At 47.0% G+C, this 22411-nt stretch overlaps 1 protein-coding gene across 8 annotated transcripts in view; it reads right to left on the reverse strand.

The window, feature by feature from the left end:
* Positions 1-5384: 5384 nt before the first annotated feature.
* Positions 5385-22411, reverse strand: part of LOC308493703 (bombesin receptor-activated protein C6orf89 homolog) — a 30111-nt gene continuing 13084 nt past the window's right edge. For 7 of the 8 annotated variants that reach the window (XM_081040254.1, XM_081040253.1, XM_081040256.1 and 4 more), the window contains 5 exons: positions 14787-14938; positions 14517-14656; positions 13258-13387; positions 10289-10412; positions 6358-7627 (listed from right to left, as the gene is read on the reverse strand). In XM_081040254.1, coding sequence (XP_080896380.1) covers positions 7533-7627; positions 10289-10412; positions 13258-13387; positions 14517-14656; positions 14787-14938 — 641 coding nt within the window. In that variant the 3' untranslated portion in view covers positions 6358-7532. Of the gene's footprint in view, positions 6303-6357; positions 7628-10288; positions 10413-13257; positions 13388-14516; positions 14657-14786; positions 14939-22411 lie in introns of those variants that run through there. The other variant, XR_013992764.1, reaches the window with a different exon arrangement.

A 22411-nucleotide genomic window follows, 5' to 3' on the forward strand; every position in this document is an offset into this window, starting at 1 on the left:
GCTATCAATAAACTGATACTACAGTTTATATGGAGAGGCAAAGGACCCAGAATAGCCAACTCACACTGGAGGAGAACAGAGTAAAGGAACTTACGCTACGCGATTTCAAGACTTAAAGATCAGTAACACAGAACAGAGAGCCCAAAAGTAGACCCACATAAATACAGTCAACCGATCTCGGATAAAGGAGCAAAGAGATTACAATGGAGAAAAGATAGTTTCTTCAGAGAATGGTGATGAAATCGCTAAACATCTACATACAACAAAATGAATCTAGACACATACCTTACACTCTTCACAAAAATTAACTCAAAATGGATCATAGACCTAAAAGGAAAAACTATAAACTCTTAGAAGATGACATAGATGACCTTGGGTATGGAGATGCCTTTATGGATAAAACACCAGATACGTGATCCATGAAACAAGATGTGATTTATCATCCATAAGAGAACAGGTGAATAAATGATAGCATATCCACACCATGGAACATTAGCCATTAAGAAGAATGGATTAGAGCTATGCCAGCTGACTTGAAGAGGACTCTGTGAGTTACTAAGCAATGCAAGAAACATCAAGTGCCTGTAATATGATCCCATTCTTGGCAAAGCAGTGACAAAACCTTGTGATTATGAATTATGATTATGATTAGGAGGAAACTGGAAAGATACAAGTTGTGATAAAAAAATACGGTGAATGTTTAAATTTTAAAAAATTACTACAGGAAAAGACACATTGCCATTAATTCTCAAAATACTCCCCCTCGCTTTGAATACACTTATCCCATGGTTCTTGCCACTTTTTGAAGCAGTTCTGGAAGTCCTCTTTCGTGTCTTTAGTTGCGCTGTCGTGGCTGCCTCGATGTCCTGAATCATTCTGACTTTGGAGAAGAGCCAGAAGGCGCACGGTGCCAGATCCGGTGAATAAGGTGGATGAGGACGCACCGTAATGTGTTTTATTTAACAGAAGTTGCACTACCAGAAGCGGTATGTGACGCGGAGCCTTTCTGTTGTGATCACAAAACACAGTGAATGCTCCTGCCAAGTGCCATCCAATGGAAAGGCAGGGTTCTTCAATACGGGAAGCGGCACTTTGAACCTTAGTAACAGTGTGTGACAGGTTTCAACTTGTTCGGTGCAGTCAGTCAGGTGTGAGCTACGGTTGAAGGAAGGTGTTTTAAAGTGAGCCATAAATCATCCTCCATCATGACAGCGCTCTTTGTCACACATCACTTCTGATATACGGCAATTTCTGTCAAATAAAAACATTACGGTGTATCCTCATCCACCTATTCACTGATCTGGCACCGTGTGATTTCTGGCTCTTCTCTAAAGTCAGAATGATTCAGGACATCAAGGCAGCCACAACAGCGCAACTAAAGACACTCACGAAAGAGGAACTGCTTCAGAAAGTGGCAAGAACGATGGGCTAAGTGTGTTTAAAGCGAGGGGCAGTATTTTGAAGATAATTAATGGCAATGTCTTTTACTGTAATAATTTTTATTTAAACATTCACCATATTGTTTGATCACACCTGGTCCATGGCAGAGTATGGCTGCCTATATATTATTTACCTGACCTGGGACACGGGAGGAGTACGGTAGGGGAGAGGGAGGAGGATGAAGCAAGGAATAAAGGAAAACAGGACACTAAATACTATATAATAAATGGTTATATTTGTGCATTTATATAAAACTATGTAAAAAAGAAATTACAAAAAAATGCAAACAAAATGTCCATTGAGTTGAGTGCCGAGAATGACCCTAATCTGGTGGCAGCTGGGGTGAGCCAGTAAGGGGGCCTGGCAGCCGTCCTACGAGAACTGAGGATATCCATGGGTGAGGCGACACTGTGAGGGCATCTGGGCCACATGCAGCTGGCCGGTGAGAAGGAAAAAGGTGTGTAGGGTCTCTTTTGAATTCTGGGCAAAGTGCAGGACTGAGGTTTGAGAATTCATGAAACACAGCAGATCGGAAGTAACAGTGGGCAAGAGGGCTAGGATGGGGATAAAAGGAGAGTCTGAATACAAGTGCAGACAAAGCTGGGTGAGAACCTGAGAGGACCAAAGCCAGGTGGGACAGGTGACCGGACACCCACAGAAGAGCCCGGAAAGCCTGCTTCATGAACAGGATGTGGCCAGAAGCCTCCTGAGTTACGGGAAAAGAGGAAACGGGAAACTAAAGAATGACACCAAGTATAGGAAAGTTATCAACCAACATTCACTTTTAATTGTAAAAAGTAAAAACTTCCATTACATAAAACTTGAATTTGCATACATTCTTTACACGGTGGGGGTCTTTACAAGTTTGCAGTGCAGTAAGTTACTCCCCACATTCTGCACGGCACACACATTAACAGCCTAGACTGTTCGGAGCACGAGTGGCTGGGACAGACGGCCATCTCCCACCCGGGCCCACCCTCCTGGCCCCATGAAGATGGGCTGCAGCTGTCTGGCTCCTCTGCCTGATGACAGCAGGGAGGCGGCTCAGCAGAGCCCCTGGCTTACCTCTGCCTCTCCAGTCTTCTCCCCTGGGCTGTCACTGACCTTCCCGCAGCAGGGAGGGAGGGAGAAGAGGCCACAGCCAGCATTTTTCTGAGGGTGAAACTATACAGAAAGAAGTTTGGAGAAAAGTTGCTGGATTATCGGGAGACTGGGGGTGAGACAGTGGGGGATACACGTCCTGATGGTGACACAGCACATTCCCAGAGCCCCCCATTTTTCATTCGCTGCAGGGTTATCTCCAAGAGCACTTCACCTATGATGAGACTGGGGGTTCTCTGGCAATGCCATGTGTCTGTCTGATCCTATCACCAATTCTCATAGATAAGTGACCGTCAAACGTTTGCGAGTGCCCTTGGGCTGGTGTCCAGGCTGGGACACTGCAGTCGCGAGTTAGGGTGGCTTCATAGGATGACCTCACCAACCCCCCAACTCGTTATGAGGCGAGTAAGGAGGGAGATTAAGCCTGGCACCAAGCAGGTGCCCTGACTCCCCCAATTTGTTTGAAACTCAAGCTCAACTGGTTTCCCTCCTCTGCACGGCTGCTCGCAGCTGTGGCTCCCTCTTGGATGGATGCCGGCTGAGTGACAGATGCGCTAAGCGCAGGAGGAATGGCCTCCACGGGCCAGCCCCACCATGTCTGGACAGTACCAGGCCTCTGACTGGAGTTACGTAACATTTCTTCACTCCACTATTCTGACAAGGTCTGGACAGTTCACGTCTCCAGAGAAAGGAAACTGACAGATGTATTTAGCTCTAATGCTTCAATTATGCAGGGCAGGGAAACCAGACACTGAGGGAGCTGGACGACAGACAGGCTGGATGGAGGGTTTCTCACCAAGGCCAGCACTGCAAGCCACACTGTCCAGGGAGGACTGAGAGGGGACTTGTCCATCTTCTCCAAGATGCCTTTGTGGAAGGAGCTGCTGGGTATCAGGAGACTGGGGGTGAGGCGTCCAGGGATGCCTGAGCTGATGGGGACACAGCACATTCCCAGAGCCCCCCCCTTTTCAAGGTTCTCTCCATAAGCAGCTCACCTTCCTAGCTTCCTGGCCCTGCCGTGCCTGGGCTCTCTACACAATCTGCGCCAGGTCCAAGCATGGAGAGGATCTCAGCCAACTTACTGTTTCAAGACACATCTCTGCTCCCTTCTATCAACCAATTTTAGTGGGTGATGGGTGGCCACTGAAAGTTAACGAAATGTTAACTTGAAAGTTAACGAAAAGTTAACGGAACTTGTGAACTCAGGAGCTTCTCCTCCATCACTAGAACTCAAAAGTTTAAAAGACCCTTCTGTTTAATAACTGATTTTCAAAAGGCAGATGAGATTGTTTGCCCGCACACCCAGACATGCAGCTTTCTCTTCCTTTCCCCTAAAACTTGGTCTCCTCCTGCTGCGCAAGGGTTCGATGAGAAGCGATCATCTGCTTTGGGGTTTTCTGTGTTCATGACAGAAGCCACTGACTAAATGAGCAAACTCTCACCCAGACGACGTTAGAATGACTGATGTCATTCCATCACCTGCAGCTGAGGAACTTGAGATTTTGTTTTAAAATAATTGTTCCTATGCTGGATTTGGGGAGGGAAGACTAGAAGACCAAGAACTGAAAAACAAGTGATGTAAACTCCAAGGGGACCCACAACTGGAATTGGGCAGAGTCCCTCTTCTGGTCATACATCTGGAAACGTGGAACAATGGGAAAAGGCTGGGCACAGTTGTGTTCCAGCCACACTGTCTCTGAAAGAGTTTCCAAATGGGAAGGGAAAAAGGAAAGCCTTTTTATAAAATCTGGTTAGACGCTCTCCTCCTCCATTTCTGTCCAGTTTTAAAAACAAACCCCGAAGAATTCCTGGCTTGCTGACACTACCCCGACGCTCTCCTACCCCAGTAGGGCTCACCCGAGTCGAGTCAGCCACCTTAGTTCTTGGGCACCACGCTTGAGCTGAGGCAGGAAAAGTATGTGCTGCAGAACCCACTACTTACCAAGCAGCAGTTAACTGTCCCAAGGCCTGGTTTTCACTTGTGAAATGAAGGTCTAATACCCACTGCATAGGACTGAGTAAAAATGAAAGGCCATCATGGACTCCACAAATACTATTCCTTTCTCCTAAAAGATGAGCCCAAGTCTGCCAGTGTCATAGACTGTTTTACATATCACCATACAGGTGGATTGTTTTCATAAACCATTATCGTATTGCTTTTCCTTCCCTAAACAAAATGGGTGTGGGGAGAGGATAAGCTCTGCCTCTTTCCGTCAGCCAGAACAGGTGAATGTCTGTCTCATACTTGACGCCTGAGATTTGGACATCTGGACATACAGGCCCACACTGCTGCCTAAGCAGCCCTTCTCCCCTTAAAGCTGTTTTTTCTGGGGACAAGAGACTCTGCTCTGGGAGCCTGTAAGAAAATGAACCTAAGCCACCTGTAGAGGTCACACGTCACCTCTTAGTAAACACCCAACAAACTCATGAGCAAGTTCCTCTTTTGAGGGTCGTGGCTTTGTTCTTACTGTGGTGGTAGAGGTGGGGAATTGGTTAGGGGGTCCCACCGCACCCCCCGACCCTTCCTCATTAATGACCCTTGTTCCCACACGTATCACGTTGGGGGTCATCTGCTGCTTCCAGAGTTGAGAGCTAGGTGAGCAGAGAAAATCCCACAGCACCCTCACACAAAGCTGTGGGTAACCAGAAAGGGACTGGCTGGCAACCCCAGGCCATTCCTGTAGCACTGGTCACTGGTAGGGTCAGTTGATCAGATTACCTTGAGAAGAAGGTGAATCGCTTCTATGTATCCTGTAACTAGGAGCAGAAAACTCTCTTTGGAGAAGTTCTCTGCTAACATAAATCTACATTTCATTCTGAACTGGACAGCTTTTCAGTCAAATGAGTAGTACATGCACACAAGTCTTTACTTGTCTGCTACCACACCATTCTTTGTTGAACTGTAGATAGCTCAGGGGCTGAGGGGCTGGGAATGCCTCACACACCATCACATGCAAAGTGTTCTGAGTTTTCCAAGTTTTGAGCTGAAGTGGATATTGCATAAACGTGTAAGGTGTAGAGAGCAGGAGTGAAATGGAGAAGGAAGACAGTAATTCATAAAAAGGAAACAGGAATTCTCAATCATCAGAAGTTGTTTTGCTCCTCAGGAAGTCTCTCTTTTCTTAACCCAAAGGGGCCTGATTAATGAAAACTCTGGAAGGCCTCTGAAGGACTTGTTTACATATATTCCCTCTTCCCCGAGTGCGGCAAAGGGATAAGGACACGGCAAAGGCTTGAAAAGCATGCACGAAGCTGGCCTCTCCTTGATCCCTGAGATGTAAAACCCCTTAAATCCTAACTGCTTCGCAGCTGTGACTTCTATCTGTACAAAAGGCTTTGTTTTTCCTGCATTAACCAACACAAGGCGCTGGTTCTTTTAAGGACAAATTCCCTCAGGTACAGGTCATCCGTGTTTCATTCACGCCGGCGGAGGAGGCTCTGAGTGTTTCCACCCTGAGTTCTGTGAAGCCTGATTGTCCTTTCGAAGCCCACAAACAGGCGGTTCAGGCGCCCAGGGATCCCCACTGCTGCTCAGATGTGCAGAGAAACAGGGTCTGGAGACAGATGTGGGGGCGCCTCTAGGGATGAAGAGGACCCCGCGAAGAGGCACACCCACATCCCTCACCACTGCCTGTCTCTGGACCACCACTCTGACACAGACACCTCCTGTGTCCATGCGATTTCTGCCACTCAGAATCAGGAGCCACAGAGTGGCCTGGTTTTTCTTCATCTTGGCGATGGCGCGATCAGAGGCCGGATATCTAGCAGTGTCGGTAGAGGAATAATAAAGGAAAAGAAGGAAACAAGAAAAGAGTGTCCTTTTTACACCATTTGATTTGATTCACACCTACTAAAAACACTTGAGGGAAACAATGAGCTAGTGAATTACCTACTCAAAAGGATATAGCTTTACATTATTACAAAAAATCAAAACACCTCACCTTATTTCTCAGCACAAAGAGATCATTTTAAGCCAGAGGAGCACAGAGTCGCACACCCAGCTGGCAAACACTCTGGGTCTGGAGTTCCTTCCCCAACCACATTACAACATCAGCTTGTCACATCTGTAAAACATCTTTCCTGCAGAGTCAGACCCTAAAGATCAAACCTGGGGAGGCACCCTCTTCCCAGGCCAGCACTCTAACTCATCCCTCTCTGAAGACACTTCGTAAAAGCAACACAGCTGACAGGAATGGTGCAGCCTCATCAGTAAGGGGGTCTGGCCCAGCCAAGGGAGGGGGGACCCAGAGCCCAGCTGCTGAGAAACCGCCCCCCTCCCCCGACAGGCAAGGAAGAAGGGAAGGAGTTGTGTGTGTATGTGTGTGGGTGTGGGGCCGGGAGAGGGGGAGGCATAAGAACCCAGTAAAATGGAGAGAAGTATTACTTTAGGAATGCCCATTTCAATTGTAGCCAGACTCCAGCCTGGCATCAGAAATTCCAAGAGCCATGGACGCTGGGAAAAGAGTGCACTTTCTTGAGTGCAATCTGAGGTTATCTGATCTTTTTTTTACTGGTTCTAGGTTTCATTCTGCTTAGGAAACTGCAACGACTTCTTTAATCAGCCATAGCTTTCCTGAAAAAGTTGCAGGTGGTGTGGCCAGGAAGACAGGACACGCGGTCAAGTATGGCTCTGAAGTCAGGACCTGTGGGCTACCCTCTCTGTGGCCACGAGCCAGCAGAGGGGGTCATGCCACGCAGGGAGGGAAGGCACCAACCCTGCGCCCGGCCTGAAGGGCAGCTGCCAGGCGATGGTGGCAGAACAGTGTCTCCCAGCCAGGTCCTGGCACAGTCGTGGCCCAGCAGTGGGCCTGGAAGAGGTGGGTGGGCCGGGCTCACCATCGCCTCCAGCACACAGAGGGCTTCCACACGCATGCACAGGGCAGGGAACTAAGGAACCAACCCCTGGAAAGTGGTTTCATCGTTTGTTTTTATATCCTCCTTTCAATCTGGTCTTCGGCTTGCAAAGTTGTTCCTCTGTACGGTACTGTTTCCTATGGTTCTGACACGGCGGTTGCATCGCAGATGACCAAGGGCTGGACCCCTCTGGCTATAATGTAGACCTTCCAGTCGGTGGCACCTGCATAGCCTTGAAGGGAAACAGCAACAGGACAGCGTGTGAACGTCAGGGGCTGGCCATACCTGTGGGCATGAGCTAGGCAGGCGTGCCGGAGCTGAGCTCAGGGCACACCTGCGGAGGCAGGCAGAGCTTGCTCTGAAGGGCATCAATGTTCCGTTACTATCAGTCCTCTGTCACCGGACAGCCAACAGGAGCGACTCTCAACCAAAGCGCCTCATCTCCACCCCTCACCTGCATAACTGAACGACAACTCAGCAGGCGGGATGCTCTGGATGAGGCATCATTTCTCAGACTGGTCTCCTTTTTCAGCAAGACGACAGGACTGGTTCTGGGGAGCAGTGGCACCCGGTAGCCAGCTCTCCAGAGGTGATCGACACTATGGCCTCATTACAAACCACCCATTAACCCAAACTAGCATCGCCTAAATTGTCATCTGCAAACAGCACCCTGTAAAACAGTCCAAGGAAAGTGGGTTCCATGGTCAAGTAAGAGTGGCAAGTGTGAGGCTCCTTGAAGGCTTTTGGGGGTCTTTTGTGCACTAACTGTGCTGTATATTGACAAGACAGGTATTTCTCCAAGTCAACTGGCCCAGGGAGCCCAATTTGCCTTTCCAAGAGGCTGTTTCCACTCGGGGGTCATGAATGATCTGGAGAACTGCTCAGAACACTGGTCTGTACCATCTGAGAGGGCTACGAAGGTACACTTCAAAACTTGAAGACTTCCATAATCTCCTGATGGAAATTTTTCTACAGTATGATGTACCTACTCATCTGTAAACGGAGAGCATTGAACAGAATTTAACCTCTACCTGGTGACTCAGGAAAGGTCACCGTGAGCAGTGATGGCGCTATCCCGGCAGACATGCGGGCTCAGGAGCGCAACCCTACATCCTTCTTGGAAATGCCTCCCCCCACCGCTCTTCTGGTGTCTGTGATCGTGTCCCTTCTCCTCCCCCTTCCGAGGACAATGCTTATTTTGTCAAAAAACACAGAACTTGCTTGTCACATAGCCATTCTTACGGGTCCAGGAGGAGCTAGACTGCCATCTGTCCTACAACCACTGCATTATTCTCCTCCACTGTTAGGGTCTGCTTTCCTGTCCTCATCTGGAACTGTGGCAGCTGCAGCCATCCTTCTATTCCTGTCACTGCTTCAGGCGCCCACTGTTCTCCCCACCCCACCCTGCCCGTCCTTCTCCCAGACTTGCCCCTTCCCCTTGTTCTCTTCCATCTCCTGTCCCTTCCCCCCATTCCTGTCATGTGGCTGGTCGTCCGTGGGCACTGCCAACTACAGGGCTCCCTTCCTTCTGGTCGGCAGAGCACGACAGGTGACAGGCTCTGGGTTTGAGGCTCTTCTGGACTTATCCCCACCGGACTTGCATGCTCAAAGCTTCTTTGATCACTGCCAGTCACCCATATCGTTCTTTTCCCCTAATTGTGTGATTGGCGTTCTAGATGCTGGTGGAAGCTGGAAACCTGGAATTTGGATAATGAAAGTCTTCCTGCAGTTGTCTGACTGTTAGTCATTTGTAGAACATAAGACAGAAACTTTTCCAAGCACAACTACACTACACACTCCCAACCCAAATGCCATGCAGACTCGTGCAACAGTCACACCTCGTGGAAGGGTCACTCCCCTACAGGAAAATAGGTTCAGAACAATTTCTACACGAGAATCTTCTTTATGCAGTAATTCCCAAGAGCGGAGCCAGTTGTGCTCCATCATCAGTTAATGTTTAATTTCTGTGTTTTCATTTTTTCATTTCTAAATTGAAATAAAAGTTATATAACTTGGATTAAACCTTGGCACAGTCTGTGGTCTGTACCCTTCCTCCAAATGAGGTGACAAGTTTCTAGGGACTGGGGTTTTCTGAACAGGCAAATTCAAAGAAATCAATTTGAAAATCAACTGGGCTCCGCCGGGGCCTCCAGGCGGCCCCCAGGTCTTGTGAGGCAGGAAAAACAAGGGAGGCAATGGTGATGCTTGCTGACTTATTTGCTTTCGCCAAGAAAACTCTGCAAACTGGCTGCTACTAACAGCAGTTGGTTTAAACCTGTTTCTCTGGAACAGATTTTTCAGAATATAATGCACAGAAGAAGTCACAGTTGGGAGACCATCGAGCCAAGTGTGAGTCATGGCTGCGGGGCTGTGAGCTGGCTGTGGGAACCACACAGAAGGGCCCGTTTCCCTGTGTGGCTGCCGCCCTGACACACAGCTTGCACTGCTTCATTAGCAAAACGGGCACAGACAGGGTTTCCTCGAATCTGGAATTGTACCTCCCCTGCTTGACTGCTAAACGAGATACTTAGGACGTGATTCCCTGCCTAACTGGTGCTGAGGCCTTGGATTGTTCACTTCCCCTCTCTGGTTCTCAATCTCATCTGTAAAATAAAGGATTGCTTGAAATATTCTCCATAACCCCTCTAACTTGAAATTTCTCAGGCCAATGGACACATGCATTGCAAATATATATACAAGACACTTCTCTCTGCTACATTTCTTCAATATTTGTTCCATCTAAGCATAAATATTGCTCCTGGTTAATTAAAAAAAGGCTATTTCTGACCTCATTGAATCTTTGTGAAGGCAATACTTAATTCTTACAATATTTTTTGAGTTAAAAACTAAAAAGATCCTGTGGCTGACCTTGCCCTTCTGGGGCCCCACCTACCGATATCTCCCGACTCTAGTGGCATTGCCACAGAGTGGCAGTGTCTTCGGCACTGGAAGGGAGGGATGAGCTGCAACATGGCCTCGCCATGGCCGATGGTAAACAGGTCGTGCATCCTATGCATCTGGAGGGAAGGGGAGGCGCGGAGGAAAGGAAGGAAAAGAGAACAAATAAAATCCAGGGGCATGAGATTAACAGGCAAAAATCCGGACACACATGGCTGAGTTTCCTAGCAGCCTAAGTGAAAAGGGAAACAGCACCAGTACCACAACTCACGATTATGTTCAAAAGACAAAAAACAAACTAGTTTCTCCAAAGCATGGCATCCCCCAGCATTGAGACCAGGGTAAACTCTCTTCTAGTGGCTTCTCCTAACGAGATACTGTGATTTAGAGGGTGACATCCTCAACAACAGCCCTATAGCGGAAACGCACGAGCTTCATAATTCCCAACTATTTCTAGCCACAGCTTCAAAGTAGGCCAAGGCAAAAGCTCTAACTGTAATTTAACAGAAGTCTAGCAAAGGCTAACACATGCTGGTCTAAGTCTGCAACCTTCTGAGGGTCTGGTTTGGTCGCGACTTTTAGAGAAATAAATGACCTCCACATCCTTTGGGAAATGTTCCGTGGAATATTCTTTCGTACTGCCAGGGTTTTCATGAGAATGGAACAGCGGCAAGTCCAAGTTTACACTTCCTGGTAAAACCTAGGTGAGCAGATGTCAGGCTGCTGATTAAAAACTAACGACAGTAAGACTGGCCTCTGATTTTGAAATTAAGGCAATGAGCAGGATATGCCCTGCACAAGCACCAACTGCTCTTCTGAGGGGGCATGACTGCCACCAACAGGCATCAGGTGTGACATGCTGTGCCCCAGGCAGAGCTAGGAAGCCCGTGGCTGGGATGGGGCCGGGAGGAGAGATAAAGACAGCGGGCTCAGCCTTCTCTTCCTACCCAGTGAGAGAGCACACTGGGGACCTCCCCTCCGAGCCCCCGCCCCCGGGAAACCTTTTATAAGACCATGTAAAGCAGGGGTCAGATGTCTGACTCCCTGGGCCATGTCCTGGTTTGCTCTTTACCACTCAGGGCCTCCAGGGCCGTGGGTTTTGACCCCATCTTCTCCTGTCCCCAACCCTGGTCTTTCTGTTGCTCCCACAGGCCCTGGTCATGACTTTGTTTCCATGGCAACAGTAGAGCCATTTTAATAGTTGCTGCAGTGACAGAAGGAGGCCTAGGGAGGACTAACTCATGTCTTGAGCTGACCTGCAACTGACTGGTACTGATGCCAGAGACGCCCTCACATCTGCAGTCCTGAAAGCATCCAGAAGACCAAAACCAGGTGGATGCACCCTTGCTTCATATAGGCCGGGTGGTGCGGGGAGACCATGTTCCTCCACAAGCAGGATGGGAAGAAACAGGCACCAGGATAGAGTGGGCTGGCTCCAGGCAACACCGTGCAGGGTGTGAAGTGGGCCTTGGAGCCCCTACCGCTCCCCCCGTGTCTCTGAACCATTGCATCCCCACTTCTTATCTTCTGTCACAAGGCTGCCTCTTGCATCTGGGCCCTCAGACATGTGACTTCACCAGGGTCCAGGGCCCAGGGCCACAGTCAACAGGGTGGAGTAACAGGCTGCGGAGAAAGCAGAGCTTGGGCCAGGGCAGGGAGCAGATGCTCCAAGAAACCAGACGCTCAGGATTTTCGCTGGTTGGGCTACTCCCCTTCCCAAAACATCTTCGAGAACCATAACAAGACGGCTCTGATAGGCGTCTGAGTAACTGTGTTTATCCCTTTGGCTGGGATCTTTGGTGTCCTGCTAAGCAGTCTGGTGAAATTAACTTCAGATGCAAGTGGGAAAACCAAGATGAAGATAAAGGGCTTTGCCCAGAATTATATCATCAGTATGAAGATGAAGTCGAACTAGGGCCCCGAGTTCTAGCCGGGGACAGCAGGACAATCTCCTTTCAACCTCTGAGGCCAGAGCCCAGCACCTCCACCCTACTGCTGGCAGAGAGAAGTTCGGACTTCTAGACATCACTGTTTTTCTAGGCTTTAAAATTCCTTTACCATGATTCAGCACATTTGGAGCCAACAGTATCAGGAGGTTGAAGACACAACCCAGAGTTGGTAGGGGTCACGGTTTGGGCAGTTACATTTTTTTCACAACAGAAGATTCGCCGTTTTAATTTTTCCAAACCAATCCAGGGCTCAAACACTTTCCTCAGGAATGAGCCTCAACAAAAGAGCAATTCAGAGAAAAGTAAACAGACACAAACACAGAACGGCTTTGCTTAGTGCACGGGCCACAGAGAAGTGAACGCAGCTTTGAGTACGTGGCCTTGGACGGACGTGAGAAGCTGGGCTGCCTGACTCGGGCACGTGCCTGTCCATGCTTTTGTTTCAAAATGTCTCCAGGCTCCTAAGCTTTCTGCTTTTCCAATACTCTATCTGAAGTTCCTCATCTGTTTGTGGGGACTACAACAGGGTAGTCTACAACAGGGGGTACTACAACAGGATAGTAGGGGGTAGGGAGAGCCCTTTTATTAACTTGCTGTGTCCTTGGGCAGATGATTTAATTTCGCTGGGGCTCAGTTTCCTTATCTGCAAAATGAGTAAGATGGACTATTCATTTACATACCTTCATTTACAGTTTGCCTGCTTTCTACTGTATTGAGGTAGAGAAGTCAGACTACCTGCATGCTCAGGTCCCTCCAAATTTTAAGATTCTACATACTTTAATGCAGAAAAGTAGCCAGCAGAACGGAGACTTGCAAGATTACTAGACTTTCTGTACGCATGCCTTCGTAAAACGGTGGGCCCTGTGGGCCTCCTGGCTGTAACAGGAGAGAACTTTAGATTATGTCCCTTCACGTCACCCTCTAGGTCGATGTGCAGGGAAGGCCTTGATGATGACATCAGCCCAAGTCCCAAGTAAGAAAAATTCTAGCTCTAAGTCCTCTAGAAATTTCCTACCTTACTCCCCACAATAGGTTCTGGCTGAAGAAGGAAGCACTTTTTCAAGGAGGCATCTTCTGGAAATGGCAGGTCGGTGAAAACAGGAAAAAGTTCACGTAAAATGTGCGATCTGTTCAGAGGTCTTCTCCTGTAAGAGTTTGAAAGAGAAAAAATTAAAATGGGCAAGCCAGCCTTCCTGGGTAACACAGAGCTAAGAAAGGGTGGGAAAACTGTGGGCGGTGGGTAAAGAGGGAAGAGTATCAGGACAGTATCTTAAGTATTAGTTCCGTGAAGAACAGTCAATTAACTGTAACATGTACATGCGCACACATAAACTCTACAGCCAAGATCTGTCCATGTGGGTGGGGTGTTTATAAAATCCAGCTAAAACAACATATAGAGGAAGGAAAGAAACAATCCATTCATTCTGTCTTGGAAAAGAGACCGAAGTAATAACAAGCCAAGTGGGAGAAGAGACAAAGGGAGAGAGACGGAGGGGCAAAAATCGTGCCCCTTCTTCTAAGGTTATGGCATGCAGTGGGGAGCCTGACTAGCTTGTTACATTGAGTATTTGATCATGCAAAGAAAGAGCAAATGTAAAGAAAGGCAGAAGCATTGAGTAATTATCCAACCAAAGACTGAAAAAGCAATTCTCTTTTGGAATGGTTCTAGATGGCAACAGGCTTCCCTTTTCTTTCTACAGAGCACCCCAAGAAATGGACCATGTCTTCTATAGACACAGGAAGGAACAGGGAGACAGACCTGGGTTTCAGTGCTGGTTGGCTGACCCTAAGCAAGGTACTTAACCTCTATGAGTCCCACTTTTCTGACCTGAAAAATGACAACGGTAATTCCTACTTCCCAGAGCTATTATGACTGTCACCACGGAACAACAAGACATTAAATGCAGGCTGGCACAAACAAGTGCCAGGAAATGACGTTTCCCTTCTATCCTGCGTGCTCTCGTCAGCCCTCAACGCTCAGGACGCATTCTGCACAAACAGAAATGCTAAACACATACCTAGAAATAAGTTAAGATTCTACCGGGTGATCCTGGTGTCGCCCCGTGGTGGTCCCCTCCTGACATATCTCTCCCACTTATTGCCTTCCTCTCTCACTGGTTTTTCCACAGTGAGCTCCTGAGTATCACTTGACTCGAAGGGTGTACTGCAAAGTGCTTACACAGTAGCTGGCACAGAAGGGTCTCAGTGGCAGCCATCACTGTGGGCTGCCCTCTTTCTACATACCTGCAGGCTGGAGCCCCTTTTCACACTCACCATGGATAAGGAAATGGGAACCACCGATCAGGAAAGCAGCGCCACCACTTGGCGAAAAACCCTTCCGTGAAGCCTTCTGTGGCCTCAGGGTACTGGCACAAAAAATGCTGAAGCTCCTCAGAAGATAGGGACTGTTCCGTCTTGGCAAGGCCAGAAACAAAAGCAAGATAAAACAACACAGAATTACGTATCAGGAATGTCACAGAGCTTGAAGTCTTCTAGCCATTAAGTGTGTAACCAACGAGTTGGAGAATCAGGCTTCTCGCTCACCTTGATCACCAGAGGATGGAGTCCCTCAAATTTCTTCGGAGTATCTTCCAGGAGCACTACCTTGAGGGGTAATTTCTGGGCACAACCAGTGCAGTTGGCAGGGATGAGGTCCGATTCATTCTGCTCATGGTCATTTGTCCAGAGGTCAAAGTCTGAAAGAGGAAGAGATATGAAGAAAGCAGATACAGGAATAACACAGCAGGGAAATCCAGTAGCGCCAGCAATGACGCAGAAAGCAAGCAATCAATTTTAAAAGCTAACAATTACAAGCACTGGTGACCTCTGAACAGGTCACTGGGACCCCTGAGGAGGAAGCAGAGGGCCCAGGGGACAGGAGTGGGAAGGAGAGGTACTTTTCTCTGTGTACTCTCCTATACTTCATGGAAAACCATTTTTAAGATCAACAAACCTTAAAAGTCGAACAGTTGAAGATATTCAGTGACATGGGGTTGGAGACATAGTTCTTCCACTGTGAACCATCTACAGAACTGGTGGGGGGCAAACAGAAGGGGGGTGGTCCCACCCATCAGTGATGAGTCCCACTGTGTGTGTTCTCCAATACCCTGCGTGTGTGCTGGAGGCCAGGACGACTGGGAAGGAAGAATGAGAAAAGAGTGCAAAAAGAAGGGATGGAGAGGAGACAGGACTTTTCAGGGGCCCATGTTTGGAGTAAAATGAATTGCATCTGCCCATCACACGGCACTCTATCCCAGCTCAGAAGGGGGTGGGTGACTAACCATGGTTTCTACCCCCAAGGACTGCAGGTTGGTGAGAAATGGCAAAAGGCCCCACCCAGACTCTGCCGTGAGTGCTGGTCAGCTCCCCGACACCTTTCCTGGTCCTTCTCTGAGGGACCGGCCGACTAGTTCTACACAGCCCTTCTCAGTTTCTCCCTATTCCTGCCCTCTGACACTACTCTGTTTATACTGTTATTGCATGATTTCTTGTTTGCTTTTTGTTCCATTCTAGGATTTATGGGTGTTCTCTGAGATATGTGTTTGTGACCAACTCTAATTGGAATCCAAAATGTTTCACCAGATGGTTTGATTAAAACCCAATGGAAACCAAACCAGGAGAGCGCCTAGAACAAAAGACAACAGACACCAAATGTGGCTGAAATCAAGTCTTTCAACCAATAAACACACTTGGAAACTGATTCTTAACCACAGAACATTTTCTGCAGTCTGCAGCAAGTCCTTTTCCCCGTTTCCTGTGGCAGATGTTAGGCTGTGGGAAACCCCGCCAGGTAAGGACTGCATGTTCTCAGCACATCTCCCGAGAACCCTCCGAGCGCCTTCCACCTCTGGCAGGTAGACCTGCGTTTCCTCGAGGCAGCGGCCACCCATGTACCCTTCTCCCATCTCCCCCGTGGGCAGATTACCCACCAGAGGACTACAGCTGCACCCTGATCCTGCGTGGGGCTTCTCCTCCCACCGCGTTCACCGGGAGCCTCCAGGGCAGCCAAAACCGTTTCGTGACACCTGTTTCAGTGGCACTCAGAGGCTGCAAAGTTATACTTTTTTTCTTCTGGAATATGTTCAAATGTTCCTAATTGAGGCCAAATGGGATATATTCTTGCCAAAATACAAGAACTCTGGGTACTGGACATACGATGAGGCATACAAAGTCAAAACATCGTGTTATAATTACATAGCACCGCAGTTTCCGAAGTGCTTGTGAGGGAGGAAGAGGCAGGGGGAGGGGAGCGAAGGCGCTAAGGACCAGGCCCTGCGCTCGTCATTTCCACATGCTGTATGGCTTCCTTTCTACCATGTGATTTCTGAGGAGGCATCACTCTTCTCATTTTACAAACTAGTGAGAGGCAATAGGAATCACCAAGGCAGAAGGCTGTGGTGGGGCAGGGCACAGAAGAAGCTGCGTGGCGTTGGAGGAGGGGGGGAATAAGAGAATAGTGGCTGCCCAGGAGCCTGTAACGGGCATTTCTAGGGTGGGAAGCACTACGACTCTCCCGGGAGCAAAGCAAGGAACCACCCAAGACCTTCATGCAAGGGTTCCCTGATGCTTCAGGAAGGTTATTCTGGGTTGTGACTAAGGTGTCCTAGAAGAGAGAGGCTGGGAAGACGACGACTTGGTTATCCTTTCTTCATAATAACTATTAGCAATAAATTTAACATGGTAAAACTATAACATTTTACTGAAGGACATAAAGTAAGACTTGAATAAATAAACACATCATACAATGATCCTGGATGGGAAGACTAAATATCATAAAGATGTCATTTTCCATTTCAGTTTTTAAATGACTATGGCTGGTGAATATTATTAATGTTTATTTGTCTAGATATCTATAGTATTGTGCCACCTTATTATTAAATTCTCTTGCTTTCTTTTTCTTTCTTGATTTTCCTTCCCTGGTTTTCTCACTCCACCTGTTTTTCAAGGCATCTCTACCTGGAAATCTCAAGAATATCTCAAGAATATCTCAAGAATTAGCTCAATCTTAATTCATTGAAGAAAGAATGGACTCAGTAAGTAATATTGGGACAAGGGGCTATTTATTTGGAAGGAAATAAAGTTTAATCCCTATATTTCACAGTACACTGAAATAAATTCTAGATGAATTAAAGATATAAATGGATAAAACAAAATTAGAGCAAAGTATGAGATGGTTTTTACAATTTGGGAGCAAAAAAGTCTTCTTAAGCAAGACACAAACCAAGATGCCATAAAGAAAAAAATGGACAGATTCAACCATTATTTGCATATAGGAGAAGACTTAATATCTCTAATATATAACAAACTCCTATTTGATAAAAAAAATTAATGGGTAAAGCATATGAACAAGGAATCAGCAGAAAAATAAATATAAATGGCCTATAATACATGTGAAAAGACATCTAACACCACTAATAAATAAATGCAATTTTGGGCAGCCGGATGGCTCAGTTGGTTAGAGCACAAGCTCTCAATAACAGGGTTGCCAGTTCAATTCCCACATGGGCCAGTGAGCTGCACCCTTCACAACTAGGTTGAAGACAATGAAATGCCTGCCGCAGCTGAGCTTCTGGAGGGGTGAGCTCTCAACAAGGTTGCAGGTTCAATTGGCGTGCATGGGATGGTGGGCTGCGCTCCTGCAACTAAGATTGAAAATGGCAACTGGACTTGGAGCTGAGCTGCGTCCTCTACAACTAGACTGAAGGACAACGACTTGGAGCTGATGGGCCCTGGAGAAACACACTGTTCCCCAATATCCCCCCCAAAAAAGAAATGAACCTTAAAATGAGATACCATTCTTCAGTTTTCTAACTGGCAAAACAATGACAACATCCAATGTCGATGATCAACATATGCAAGTTTATGAAGACCAAGTCTTTTTATTTATTAAAATTTAAACTGTCCTTTGACACAGTAATTCTACTTCTAAGTATCTATCTTACAGAAATAATAGTATATGTATATAAAGATATGTATATATGAATGTCCCACATGCATTTTTCTCTGTAATAGCAAAAAAACTAGAAACTGTTCACTTAGGGAATATTCCCAGAACGGAGTATGAAATCCTAAAAGATGTGTACAGTGGGTTGAATAGTGTCTCCCCAAAATTCATGTCCTTCTGGAACCTCAGAATGTGACCCTATTTGGAAAGAGGGTCTTTGCAGGTGTAATGAATGCACGAAGATGAGGTCATACTCAAGAAGGGAGGGCCTTAAATCCAATTTAAATGGTGGCCTTATAAGAAAACACAGACACACAGGGAGGAAAGACAGCCATGTAAAGACAGAGGCAGAGACGGGAGTTACGCTGCCACAGCTACGGAATGCCAAGGAGGACTGGCAACCATCAGAAGCTAGAAGAGGCAAGAAAGATTCTTTCTAGAGCCTTCAAGAGTGAATGTACCTCTGCTGATGCCTTGATACGGGCCGCTAGCCTTCAGAACTGTGAGAGAATCAATTTCTGTTGCTTTAAGCCACCCAGCCTGTGGTACTTTGTCACGGTAGCCTTAGAAACGAAAGAAACTAATATAATGTGTCTAGCCAAAAAATATGTACATAAGGCTTTTTTGTGTGTGTGAACCCAAAAGTATTTTGTATTTATATCTACTAAGTGTATCTACCTGTATAGCCATGGAAAAATTCAGAAGGATGTATATCAAACTATTACCAGTGGTTGCTTGAGTGGAGGAGTTAGAGGGATATAGAGGTGAGAAATTTTACTTTACTAAACGTACATTTGAAAAAATCAAAATCTCACACCTCTTTGTTGTCTTTGTATGTAAGTGTTTTATGTATTTTCCAAATACAAATGTCTTTGGAGACTATGAAAACTTAAGCCGAGACTATCAACTGTGAAATGCGGAGTGCAGCCACCTCAGAAGACAGGCCCCTCGGGAGGTACCTACCAGGAGCAGATGCAGGATGGCCAGGCTGCTGGTCAGCCGAGGAAGAGCGGAAGTGATGAGGACAAAGGATCACGGGAATGGGCTAGCTCATGCCGTCCAGCTGAATCAGGGGAGCCCAAATGTCAAGAAGAAGAGCTACTTCTGGTTTCTCTGCAGCCTTGAGATCACCAAGGGGGACAAAGGCTGTGCTTGTATTTGGTGGAAGGGGCTGCAGAGCGGCCAGGCAGTGAAGTGTCTGGGCGTGGGGTCAGCAGGGCTCTTCCTCCCCTGCCACAGAATCCCCAACGACAACGCCAGAAGTGCCCTGACTCCAACCCGGCCTCCATCTTCCTGAAAAGGTTTTATCTGATCTCTACACCACAGAGCGAGTGAGTCCCTCCCTGGAAAACGGCCAGTAGCACAGAGCAGACTGCCCCAGTCCACGGCTTCCCATCATGCTGCGCCTCACTTCTTGCCAGCCCTCCTGTTTCTATTTACTCTTCCTGCAGCATCAGACAGAAAAGCCACTGGAAGTTGGACAGTAACTGCCTAACTTTATTTCCATTTCCAAGGCGTCTTTACTCCAGATAGCCTCCTTATACTAGCTATTTTACATATACGAAAAAAGTGTAACAGACAAGTAAAATTCCACATATAAGAGTTCAATGAAACTCTTGACCTGTATTCCAAATTCTCACCATGACATGGAATCATTTAAGTGTTTGAGATGTCAAAAACAGTCTCTCCTGGCAGTAAAGGTAAGGAAGGCAGAAATGATAACCTCCCAGCCTTCTCTGTAAGTTGGACATTTTGCAGACAATTGGTGGCCGAGGCCTGTCAGGCTTCCTGGGGCCTGAGAGCTGTTTATAAAGAAAACACTCGCTGTGGACAACCACACATGCCCTGGGATTCTCAGTGCAGAGAGTCCTTCTATGCAGATTATTAACCTGGCAAAAGTGAAAAGCCAAAAAAAAAATTTCTTTCTAGGACATAAACCTCCCTCTGGGTAAGGACAGGGCACAAAGGCACAAAGCCAAGACTAGCCAGAGAAGCTGGGGGACTGTCTGCTTTGTTCACTGCTCTGCTGAGAACAGTGCCTGTCAAAAAAAAAAAAAAGAGAGAGAGAGAGAGAGAGAGAATAGTGCTTGGCAATACACATTCGCTGAGTGAATGAATGAATGAATGAATGAACGAACGAATGAACAAACCTTGAATTTTCAGAAGCCTTAACAACAGGGGTAAGTCCATGGGAAGAAAAAGTCAAATGAGCAATCTGAATTTGGAAAAGCTTCAAAATAAAGATTAACTAAATATAATTTCATGATTTCTTGTATTAGATTTCTTATATTACAAATGTATCCAAGAAAAGGCTGCAAAGCCCGTGACAAAGTTTCTGTGACTTTCACTTGTGCTCACTATTTCGTCAGGCTGCTCTCCAGCAGCTCATTTTTCTTAGCGCCTCTTCTAGCATCCTGGGCATGAGGCAGGGGTGAAGTTTTGATGGTGAAGGTGCCCTTGGCCAGGTCCCCTGTATAAGTGGCAGTATGCCCAGAGACATTTTTAAATACGGTCAGGAACCAAAGAAATCATTTTGGCAATAGCCTTGCCTTCAGAAAGCAACACATTTGAACCATTCCAAACCACAGAGGCCATCTATTTTTATGAGTTCTCCTTGTGTCAAAACGTCTCTAAGGGTGAGACTTTAGGTAAATTAGTCAATGCCCTTGTACATCAGTTTCCTTATCTTTGTAAAGAACATAAAAACAGTAACTGCTCTAGGTGACTATTGTGAAGACTGAGGAAATACATGGCACAGAGCCCGGTAATAGTCAGTGCTTGATAGAGCTGTTCTTGTCACCTCACAGAATGCCTTACTCATTTGAAAATAAGCGTTAAGTTACTGCCTGAGGTCCAAGCATTTCATTTTTGGGCACTGGCCTCGACTCGGAGTCTGATGAGGTCCTTAGTTTTAAGTCTCTGAATGATCTGCTCTTCCCCAAACTCTCTAGTGTCGCTAGATCCATTTCAACCTTCCCCTGCACGTTCACGGATACATTACGTTCTAATTATGCAGTACAGGTACAGAGATGCACCTTCTCATTGTGTGTGAGAACTGTCCCAGGCCTCCTTGGTATGAAGATTAAAAATTCTAAATGTCCAAAGTAAACAAAACAAGGGAGCCTCACATGCTGGAATCTGGATCGGCTGAGGGCAGGGACAACAGGCAGTGAGTGTGGTGTGATGGAAAGAATGCCAGACCAGCAGTAAGAAACCAAGGTTGAAGTGCTAGCTTGCCTCTTTTAGCTGCATATGCAAGTTACTTCTCTCCTGGCCTCAATATCCTCTTTATAAAATGGGGGTATGTACTAGTTCCGTTCCTTTTTAAAAACTTCCTTTTTGGCTCTGTGGTCCCATGGAAGGGTGAAAGCCAAGGTGACGGCTGCTGGCAGGGTCAAAGTGCCCATAAAGGTATGAGGCAGGCGGTGGGGGGAAGAACTAAGAATTGGAATGTGAAGGGAAAACTGGGGGTTACTAAGGGAAAGGATTAAGTCCAACAATAAGTCAAACTTTACCTATAACAGTGCAGACTGGGAGGATGAGCTGAGCTGACCAAAGGCTTAGGAAAAGGCTAGTTCAGGAAAATGCTAAAGAACCAATAGCTTGGAGGACTGTTATCTTTGGACTTGGAGCACCAGCTGGAAAGAAACTTGTTTCTTCAGAGATTAGGGAGCTGACAGAGAGAAAGCATCTGGTGACCAGAGAGAGGGAGAGTGTAGAACTCCCAAATCCAGCTTAACTCTATAGACTCTTCACATCAGAGGTTCAGAGCTCAAACTCTGAAGATGGGCTGCCTGGGTTCAAACCCTGGCTCCATTTCTTACCAGCCTTGGGACTTTGGGCAAGAGGCCTACTGTCACTGTTCCTCAGTATTTTCATCTGTAAAATAAGCATAAAACCAGAACCCACCTCAAGGGAGGCTGTAAAGATTAAATGAGCCAACAGATGGAAAGCCCTTTGCACAGGGCCTGGCATTTGGTAAGTACGCGGCAAGTGTCAGCTCATCTATTTCCTGCTGCAGGGAGGGAGGTTTACATGACTGAATAAAGTCACTTCATTCTCCTCAAGAGGATTTAGGGGCAGAGTTTCCTGCCTAAGGCTAAAACCTACAAAAAGAACCCCACTTCTTTTGCCTTTTGTTCCCTGGGTAGAATCAGGAAGAAAACTAGCAGTGGTCAGGAGCGGACCTCCCAGCATTGCTGGTGGTGCCACTGGTAGCTCACCC

Source organism: Rhinolophus hipposideros (genome assembly GCF_964194185.1).
Source record: "Rhinolophus hipposideros genome assembly, chromosome: 3".
In the NCBI taxonomy this organism is placed as follows: Eukaryota; Metazoa; Chordata; class Mammalia; order Chiroptera; family Rhinolophidae; genus Rhinolophus; species Rhinolophus hipposideros.